The sequence below is a fragment of the Etheostoma spectabile genome, chromosome 21 (assembly GCF_008692095.1).
Source record: "Etheostoma spectabile isolate EspeVRDwgs_2016 chromosome 21, UIUC_Espe_1.0, whole genome shotgun sequence".
Taxonomy (NCBI): domain Eukaryota; kingdom Metazoa; phylum Chordata; class Actinopteri; order Perciformes; family Percidae; genus Etheostoma; species Etheostoma spectabile.
Genome location: NC_045753.1, coordinates 5,516,254 through 5,527,457, shown reverse-complemented (window position 1 = coordinate 5,527,457; position 11,204 = coordinate 5,516,254). Strand labels below are relative to the sequence as shown.

General features: G+C 38.9%; 1 protein-coding gene across 1 annotated transcript; it reads left to right on the top strand.

Moving 5' to 3' along the window:
- Positions 1-123: 123 nt before the first annotated feature.
- LOC116671543 (probable tRNA pseudouridine synthase 1) lies at positions 124-10,781 on the top strand. The gene is made up of 8 exons (XM_032502913.1): positions 124-390; positions 474-572; positions 2,744-2,799; positions 4,278-4,359; positions 4,470-4,542; positions 8,278-8,417; positions 8,560-8,616; positions 9,646-10,781. The coding sequence occupies exons 1-8, from the start codon at positions 243-245 to the stop codon at positions 9,804-9,806; spliced, it is 816 nt and encodes a 271-aa protein (XP_032358804.1). The 5' UTR covers positions 124-242; the 3' UTR covers positions 9,807-10,781.
- Positions 10,782-11,204: the final 423 nt, after the last annotated feature.

Genomic DNA, 11,204 nt, shown 5'->3' with positions numbered 1-11,204 from the left:
TTAATCAGTCAAAAATACTAACTCAAAAGTCAAAGGGGCACAAATTGTATTAATGTCATGCTTTATAACGTACATACCGGTAGCATATGTTGTGACTTGTTGGAGCCCAAATGAGAAATAGAGAGTCACTTATTGAACCAGCAGATGGCGAAGTACAATAAAAACAGTTCGCTTGTTGATAACTGATCAAATAATAGAAGAAGAAAAAATATTGGCAGATGTAGAAGAAGAATGAAACAAGCATGGCAGGAAATATAACTAACACTGCGGCTCCTATCACTAGTTCTCTATCTAAACTACAGTCTTTAAATGGATTGTTTGCGATATATAAGAAACAAGGACCGACATCTGCAGACGTGTTGAATACACTCAAAGAAGTTTTACTCAAGGGTAATTCGACAGAGGCTGGGGTCATGTGTCTGTTGTCATTTGTTGAAGCTAACATGGCGTGTTTTGTGTCTCTCATCTTTTAGAAGCTGGTGTACAAAACCCAAACCCACGAAAGAGGAGGAAGCAGAGCCTGAAGATGGGCCACGGAGGGACGCTGGACAGTGCTGCCAGTGGGGTGTTGGGTAAGCGGCTTGTTGGTCCACGTGTGACTGTTGTCATTTGTGTCTTAGCTGGGTTGATGTGGAGCAGATATTGGTAGAAAAGTTCCACTTAAACACGTTGCAGGCCAGACAGGTGGTGTACCTTCCGATATTGTATTTCTCCTAGGGCTGGGTTATTAGACTACTGCTAGAGCGGCAACGAAAATCGATCGCCAACGATTTTGATTATCGGTTTGAAGCATTTTTTTAAGACAAAAGTTTTTAAAAAATCTTTGATTCCAGCATGTTAAATGTGAATATGTTCTAGTTTAATTTCTCCTCTGTGACAGTAAATTAATTATCTTTGAGTTGTGGACAAAACAAGACATTTGAGAGTGTGTGTGTGTGTGTGTGTGTGGTGTGTGTGTGTGTGTGTGTGTTTGAAAATTGTAACTCTGTACTATGTAATATATCTACTAGAGCCCGACCGATAAGGCTGATACCGATACAAATATTTGGTTATTTTGAAAATCACCATATATCGGCCGATATATATTTAAAAAAATAACCTAGAAAACGTGTTACAAAACATATACGATTTCCCTAACATTAGCTATTTGTAGTTATTTATCTCACTAAAATAATATGATGATAATTTGTTTTATTTTCACAACAGAACAGAGGAACATCAAAATATATTTATGTTCTGATAAATAAAACAACAAAAACACATTAAGAAAAAAAAAAAATCTGTTGTAGAGCGCCCCCTGGTTGACCGTCCGTATTTATTTTGTAAATATTCATGAATTAATTTTTTTTTTTTTTCTTTAAATCTTTTTGCGCATGCGTCACTTTGCGACAAGATGCTAACGAGAGACTTATGTTATGTCAATACAGTAGTTAGTTTGTTCGCTGCTGGCTAGAAGTTAGCAATCAAACACAATAAAGGCTGTCAGTGTAATGGTGTTTTGAGCTAACGTTAGCAATCAAATAATCATAAATAGCTAAAATGTTTTTGAAATGATTTCCATCTTATTTTTTGTAATGAGAAAAGTTTATTATTGCATAGATTTCACAAATTTCAGTATTACAGTTATGTCGTAAGCCGTTTAAATCTAAGCATGCGCAACTAACATCTTCTCTCGACCAGAGCCGGTCTGACTCGACTCTCATCGGGTATGACGCGTTATTTTGTAAACCTTTTCAATCTGTGCATGGGCGACTCAAATCTGCACTCGACTCACACTGGGAGTGACATTGGTATTATATATTATTGATATTTGGATCAATCCGCCCACCGCTAGTTGACACTATTGTAGCTTGTGTGTATCTTTGTGAACTGCAAAGGTGTTGCAAAATACCGACCTCTGCATGCATGTGTTATGGGCCGTTTATTTTATGGGCATAAAGGTGCACTATGAGTTACTGCAATTTCCCTTTTGTCTGAAATCGTAGCAATCTTTCCTTGATCCGCTAGCTGAGGGTGAGGTTGAGGGAGGGGGTGGGGGTTATTGACAGTTAGTCAGTTAGGCATGACAGTTACGGAAACATGGGGGTCTGTTTTGTTTGAAATTTACATGGCGCGTCAACAGAAGTGACCATGCAGGAACTCATAGTGCACCTTTTTAAATCAGTAAGGTGATTTCTCCATGTTAGGTTGTCATGTAGCTGTTGCCATTTGTGATGTCTCTTTTTGGGATTGGCTGAACGGATCTTTAGACCTTCAACAATTGGTCTATCGATCGATAAGTAGATCAACAGAAAATAAATTGGCAGTTAGTTTGGTAATCTAATAGTTTTCAAGCAGATTGGCAAAACATGACAGATTCCACATTTTTAAGTCTTCTATGACAGTAACTGGATTCATATTTGGGTTTTGGGCAGTTTGTCAGACAAACCAAGACATTAAAGACATCACCTTGGTCTCTGGGACCTTATGGTGGACATTTTCCACTATTTATTTTGCTGACATTTTATAGACCGTTAAAAATAATGAGTTGCAGCCCTACCCAAAATTGGACAACACCTTTACCCTATGCCAGTATGAACAAAATTGTAATAAAATAGGAAAAGAAGTCCTAGGGCAACTACTGTTGAGTATGTACAGTGAGCAGAATCATCTGTATGTTGTGGTCTGTGTTGGGTGTCGTGACCATTGTCACCTCTAGGTGATGCTAGCAGGGCTTTGCTAACATTGTCTCTTTGTCTTTCAGTTGTTGGTGTTGGGAATGGCACAAAGATGCTCAGTACAATGTTGGCTGGTTCTAAGGTGAGTTTGTTTGTACTTATGTTAACAAATTAAATTGATATGTACAACAAAGCTGTAAAGAGCGAGGCCTATCTTAACAAAACTGTTAGGCTTCAACGGAACGTGCGTTTTCAACACAACAATTTTATTTATTATTATACCATACAAAACAATTAGACTTGAGCGTCTGTAGATTAGTTAGGAACACAGCACGCATTTGATAAAAGCTGTGAGCAACAATATGTGATTGTAGTGTATCACTGTCCAGATATAACCAGGGAATACAATAGAGAGAGAAATACAAGTTATATAAGTCGTATTTTCCAATGTCAAAGTCGGAAACACGTGGTATATTAAACAATTCATGCACAAAATATATAAACAAACCTTCAAAATGAAGACATACAGTAGGTAGCACTATATCAGAAGTAGTGCTGGGCTATTATGGAGAAAGTTAAATATCGATATTTTTTAACAGATTAGATTAGATAATACTTTATTCATCTCACAGTGGGGAAATTCCCTTATTACAGCAGCAGCAGTTTCCCACAGTAAAAAGCAAAAAACAAACAAGTAAACGCACAAACAACAGCTAATCAACAGACAATGAGCAAAAGGTATTGATTGAATGTAAAGTGGCATTAAATAATATCTGCATCTTGCACTACTTACCTTGACTGGTATATCAGTTTGCACTGCTGACTGTTTGTTTACAGTACCAATTGTTTACACATACATCTGCAATACCGTACTTTAACTGTAATATGCAATTACTTTCCACTGCACTTTGATTCGGATAGCTTCTGCCCAAACTGTATTTTTACTACCTTAAATCCAACCTTATTTTTTGGAAAAAGGATATAGAAAACTCCATTTACAAATAATTGAAAAGCCATGAAATGGACTTCATTTTCAAATTGGCAGACAGTGTGCTACTTAATTATTTAATACGATAGCAGGAAAAGAGTCCATCACGCTCTGTCTGTACTTCTGGTTGTGCTTTGCATATGTGGGATTCGTCATTCATCATAATCATTTATAATGACAAATAAATGATTCTGATAAATTCATATTTAAAAAATAAAAACGGACTGTCAGCCATGTTATGAGTGTTGGCGTTGCATAGTCTGTCCACCAGAGGACGCTCAACAACGTCCCTGTTGGCAACACTATTTTTTTGTTAATGTGTTTTTGTTATTTTATTCATCAGAACTGATGTTTTTGTTCAAAGGACTTTAAGTGTCATATCTTAAGTTTGTATTTTATACCTTTTATTTATCAGAACTTTAATATATTACATGTTCCTCTGTTGGCATATCTGATTTTTAAATAACAATAACAATGTCAGACTTGGCAGAGCACTTACTTGTGCCCGTAGCAGAAGATACCTGTCAAGTTTGAAATCCATCGGACTGCATGAATATTTCCAGATTCCAACGGTTCCATATAAGTGGTCGTTTATACACTGACAGCTGGTGATGTATACCGTTTGTTTTCAGAAATATGTTGCTGTTGGGGAACTGGGGAAAGCAACAGATAGTCTTGATGCCACTGGCAGTGTGATTCTGGAGAAAGACTTTGGTAAATACTGATAGAAGAATATCATCATTTTATTCAAACGGCGTTTCTCTTTTTTCTGCAGTTGTTTTGTCTCTATTTTACAGGATGTTTTATGTGATTTTTGCCCACAGAACACGTAACCAGGTTGGACATTGAGGAGAAACTGAAAGTTTTCACTGGTGATATAATGCAAGTTCCTCCACTGTGAGTAAAGCCTTCCGTCTGAGAAAACGTCATCACAGTCCCATCTGTGCATGTGGAAGTACACTGTCATAGTACACTGGTTACATTTGCAGACCTAATGGGCAGGTGTGTGTTTGTGTTTGTGTGTGCGTGTGCGTGCGTCGCTCCGCTTCAAGGTGCTTTGCAGCTATTCGTGTGTAATGTTCTTCTTTTTTTATTACATGATGTTGTAGTTCTTTCTTTTGCTAGTCCATGTATATTTTCTGTATTAGGACTACAAATGAGAACAACATATACTTATATTGCAGCCAATCAGCTTTCATGTTATGGCGCGAGTCTCTTTCGAGTTGTACCACAGACATAAAATGTTTTTTATACTTATGGGGAAAATCAAATATCACAATATTTTTGACGATTGTAGTGTTGACTATTGGTGCTTTCACAAAGTATTCACACAATGAGATTTGGATATAATGACTAAGTGGATAAAGGCAAATAATAGAACAGTTACAACAGTCTGGTAAGTTCAGAAAATGACATCACTTCACTGTAATTTAGCCTTTAAAACCAGGAAAAGACAACACTTGTGCAATATTACGATATTCTGATATCCAAAAATCTAAGACGATATCTAGTCCCATATCACGATAGCGATATCATATCAATATAATCGCCCAGCTCCAACTTCAGCTATGGGGATGTGCAAGTTAAGCGATATTTGGCTTGAACAAAAACTGAATTTAGGGCTTAGTTGATGAGTCTTAAATGTTATTTATAATAGCCTTTAAAATGTCTTAAAGAGTCTTAAATTTGACTTGGTGAAACCTGCACAGACTCTGTGTATCCCTACCGGTACAACTGAATGACATTAATCACAGGTCGATTGATACCAAATAGTGCCAATCCTATTCTTTCCTAACCACATACTGTTATGGTTGACCGCTAAATTAGCATAATCACAAAACTACAGCCTCATTAAATTTCAAACTATACGCGACATTGCTTGATATGTCCAGTATTGTGTCGTTAATCTGACAAGCAAAAGCCCCCACTGTCTAGGTCCTGATCCCTGTTTAGAAAACAGTCTTATATTCTATGCAACTCTCAAACTGCAAGAATCCGTCTCATGGTCATTTATTTGCACCGTGCGTCGCTCCCGTAGAAAAAGTTCAGGACAATTTAAATCTTTCTGTCGCCCCCATGAGGAATTCAAAGTAATGACAGCAAAACTGTCGGCGCGTCAACATGATACAGGCCTTCCGTGTTGCACACACACACACACACACACACAGTTGCTAGTAGCCAAGGAGGACATGGAGGATGGAAAAAAAAAACATGGACTCTTCAGAATAAGTCAGTATCTTCACTTGAGTTTCTGTGGGCGAAAGTTGGTGGACAATCGTATGAACATAGCCATACTGAGAAATCCAGAGAGAGTTGTGTGGAGATGATAGTCTTAATTCGCTTTGTAGCAACTCATATGGCAAGGGCTTAAATGGAACGGACCTTCATTAATATCAAAAAGTGACGCACTAACTCCTAATTTCCACTGGTTGCGGAACGCCTGCGGATCCGCTTCGGAACGGCGGAGGTGTCATTAGGGTTCTATTAAAGTCAATGTGTGTATTTCCACTAACTGCTGAGTGGCTGCGTCCCGACTCCGTCCCAGCTCCGGCGATCCCCAGCCCTCCGGAGCAAATACGCAGAGCTGCTATTTTTGTCGAATGCCGGAGAGCTCCGCGGCAATTCAGTAAGGCTGTCCCCTCTTATCGATCAGTCGACTAATCTGTGGTTTTGGTATTAGTCGACAGAGATGGCAAAAGTACTCACTTCCCGGACTCAAGTAGAAGTACAGAAAAAATACTCTGGTAAAAATAGAAGTACGGATTTAACTTCTTTACTCAAGTAAGAGCACAAAGTACAGGCTTGGAAATTTACTTAAAGTATAAAAGTAAAAAAGAATGAAAGTTACCTGGACCAGACACATGTTACTAGAGAGCACACTGAGGAACTTCAGTGGACATGGAAAAAGGCTCTTTATTCTTTATTCTTTATTCTTTAAATGTCATTGGCTACATTTTAAATGACTGTCTGCCAATAGGCCTAAAACATGTAACTTTGTTATTGTGACCGAAACTGGGACTCCAGGTTAATAAGATTCGGACCGAGTTGCAAGATGTGAATTCAATTGTGATTCTGTGAGAAGTCTTTATATTACCATCCAATTACATTCAATTTGGTATTGATGACGCAAAAAAATAACGGTAACTCCAGTGACATTAATTGAAACTTGTTAGTGAGAACTAGATTAGGACTGGATTTAAAGCTGATTCTAGTTTCCAACTTGGTCCCAGGTGTGTCTGTTGAAACACCGACGAAGACAACGTCTCTCTTTTGATGCTTTATTACAAATAACTAACAGTGCAAACACGGGCGTGGGTAGCTATGGCTGTGTGTTTGTGTGTGGTAATAAAAGAAATAAAAACAATTGTAAAGGCTACCATGCCCAATGCATAGGAATCATTTATGATAGTAAATAATAACAATAAACCCACTATTAATTACATTATCTAAATGCAGAGTAACTACTGTAGCATGCAAATAATGCACCTAAAATACAAACGTGAGCGAGGACGTTCAACAATCGCCATTATATGGAATCAACAGCCAGGTGTAACCTAGGTAACAGGTAAAGAACACAAACAACAACATACTTTAAATGTGCCAGAACTATAGACCAATAAAATAGTCGTAAATGAACTGACATCAGTTCTACGACTTACAGTTCTCAAGGACTCGCACACGCACACACACACACACACACACACACACACACACACACACACACACACTCTCTCTCAGCTGATTATCCTCCAGACTGCTAGTTTCTTTTTCTTTTTTCTCCGTGTGGCGTGTGTGCCCGCTCGCAGAGTGAGGCGCACGTCCACGCTATTCTCCGACATGCACTCACAATCGCACCTGATAGACGACCTTTAGTGCAAATCTAAAGTAACCAGCCCATTTTGTCAAATGTACGGAGTAGAAAGTACCGATATTTGTGTTAAAATGTAAGGAGTAAAAGTAAAAAGAAGCCCAAAAAATAAATAGGAAAGTAAAAATATCTGAAAAATCTACTTGAGTACAGATTTAAAGTGGTGCTTTTGTGTAGATTGTAATTGTGTAGAAACTCAGTTTTACAGATGGTTAATTAACTACATTCATATTGTGCTTTTCTAGTCTTAACCACCTCTCAAAGCGCACAGCTCTGTCTGTTAAATCAACTAATCGGTTAGTCGACAAAATCACGGAAGCGTTAGTCAACTAAGAATTTCTTTAGTCGAGGACAGCCCTACACTTCAGGATCATATCTCCCTGCACTCCACCTTGATAACACAGCACAGAGTTGTTTCCCCTCTACTCCTCTGGATGGAAACAAACTGGTGGTGGTTTTGGTGTTCTGCGAGATCTCGTGGCTCCTCGTGACTTCAGCTGTCAGTCACGGCCACGATCCGGACCTGGTAGGTGTTGACGGACGGCGGAGCACGGAGCCGATCCGCAGACGTTCTGCAACCGGTGGAAATTAGGAGTAAAGTTGCGACAATGAGGGAAAGGGGGAACACTTCCGCCTAACTGTATCTCTCAGTGATATGAAATGGACGTCATGTATAAACTCTGTTCTGAGTGCAACTTATCTGTTAAATTTAATAGGACGGGCATCTTCAGTGCGCTGCGCTTACTGATTTTCCATCATTTCAGCTACTCTGCGCTGAAAAAGGACGGCCAGCGCCTCTCTGTCCTGCTGAAGAAAGGTCACCAGGTTGAGGCCAAACCAGCCAGACCGGTCACCGTGTACAACCTGACCCTGCAGGAGTTCAAGCCTCCTCTCTTCACTCTTGGTTAGCACACGCTGCAGAATGCAGGATTTCTTTCTTTCTTTGCGTAGTACTGACTTCTGACATTTCAAAATTGCATTTTTGCGGTGTCCGTTTAGTCCAATTGCACATTCAAACAAACAAATGTTTTTTTTCCCCACAACAGATATCGAGTGCGGTGGTGGATTTTATGTCAGAAGCTTGGTGGATGACTTGGGAAAAGGTGAGATAATAATTCATTTCTTCATCAGTATCAGTGGTGGAAGTACATTTCCTCAAGCACTGTACTTAATTACAAATATGAGGTACTTGTATTTTGCTTGAGTCATACCTTTTCATGCCACTTTCTACTTCTACTCTGCTATATTACAGAGACATACTGGACTTTTTTTACTCCACTACATTCATCTGACAGCTTCAGTTGGTTTACAAATCCAGATTTTTTTTTTATCACACAAAACACACATAGTTTAAGTCCAGTTAAAATGATAAGAAAACACTGTAGATTACTGAGTTTGCGTTAGCGGGAGGTTATGTAGTGGCAATGAATATGTTGCTGAGACAGAAAATCATTCATTTACAATAAGAGAATACATTACAGACGCTTTGTTGCATTTCAAGTGTTGCATATGGTAACTTATCCTATTTTGGATTAGTCGTGAAAATCGGACCTGGGAAGAGGCCTTAAAGGTCCCATGACATGGTGCTCTTTGGATGCTTTTATATAGACCTTAGTGGTCCCCTAATACTGTATCTGAAGTCTCTTTTATATAGACCTTAGTGGTCCCCTAATACTGTATCTGAAGTCTCTTTTATATAGACCTTAGTGGTCCCCTAATACTGTATCTGAAGTCTCTTTTATATAGACCTTAGTGGTCTCCTAATACTGTATCTGAAGTCTCTTTTATATAGACCTTAGTGACCAACCACCAATTTGCTCGTTTGAAATCCATGATGTTTCTCTCTCATGGGTGGGCCAAATTCTCCGGGTGGGCAAAGCAGAGTATATAGGAGGTAACCCTATAGCAAGATTCCAGATCAGCCCATCTGAGCTTTCATTTTCTCAATGACAGAGTAGGATACCCAGGCTCGGTTCACACCTATCACCATTTCTAACCACTGGAGGACCATAGGCAGGCTGGGGGAACGCATATTTTTCGCATTTTCATGCCATGGGACCTTTTAAGTAAAGGATGTGAATCCACCCTGCTCCCCCTATCCCATGAGAATAACCAGTGCCCGTGTGCTGCAGCGCTGTCATCATGTGCCCATGTGAAGGACCTGATCCGGACCAAGCAGGGTCAGTTCACCCTGGAGGAGCACGCCCTACCAGAGGAGCAGTGGACACTGGAACACATCCTGCGCTCTTTGCAGCCCTGCTCCGACGCGGAGCTTCCGGGCGCCGACACCTGAGGAGCACCCGACACCTGAACAGGAACTTTCTGTCTGACTTACCTGCATGGCTTTTCCAGCGCGGAGAACATCCTGTCTAGGCGTGCCAATTTCTCCAGGGTGTTTTTAAAGTCGTGTCGATGAAGTGTGACCAATCAAGATGCGTGTCCAAACACATTCTTGTTTAAGGAACTAAATGGACCAGTGTGATCATACACTGGACTCATGATTTCTAGGCCTCATTCTTGTGGTTTCTGGCTTGTCTCTGTCTCACCTGCTATTAACGATTTAGTTAATTTTGTAAATAATTCTGTATTTAGGAACAGCCCCACTCCCTCCTCCATCCAGCCTTGGCCTTCACCTGTTCATAGCCTCCCTTTGTATGACAGAGCTGGATGATACACACATTTACACTATCTGACAATAGGAACACATATATACTAGGGCAAGGAATATTGCTTGAATATTCAAACAGTACTTAACAAACATTGGGGGAAAAACATTTCACATTACAGGATTTTTTTTTTTAATGATTTATGCTGAAAGGATTTAAAATAGTTTCATTTTTGCATAATTTCCTTGTAAATACAGTTCCTGCTTTCAGTCACAGCGGCGGGGAAACCTTAAGATCAGCAGAGACATTAACTTCATTTGTGTTGCGATATAATGGTATATTAACTGATATGAAAAGGAATACTGTGATACCATTGTCTTCATTTAGGTGGTCTCCCAGTATACCTGGAGGTTTGTTTGTGGAAATGCCATGACCTCAACAGTGCTCCTGATAAAGATATTTGAATAAATGTGAGTGAAAGCAATTTCTGTTCTTCCAGTACACCGTAAATAGCTGCCATTATACTGTGTATATACTGTATATACATTTTTTATTTTTTTTATTTTAAAGAGTGTTGTACTCCACACTGGATGTGTTGGTGTGTTAATACAGCATGTCTAATTTGTTTTGCACTTGCATATTAAATCAATATTCAAGTGAAACCGTTCTTTTTTTGTTAAATACTTTGATTTCATACCAACAACATTTCTAATATTTCATTATAAAGTTGCCTCTTGTCACGTAGGAACTATTTTTATTTTGCTAGGCATCACTGACTACATTTAGATGTGCATAATATATCATTTTTGCCTTTTATTTTGAAAAAAACAACGATATTCCGACTAAACTGTTTACATGGCTAATGATAAGTAAATGTTCTACTAATATACAGGTTGGACCATGTGAACACAGCGTCCTTCTCATGATACTTATGCCATGATACGATGTTATTGCAATTTTTAAAGATATTGCAATATTTATAACCTTTTCTCCAACTTCTAATTTTTCCCAATTTCAAATGATGTCCCCAAAAGGAAACTTTGTCACGTCTGTTTTATCTAAAAAGAGACATTTCTCTTTTTGTT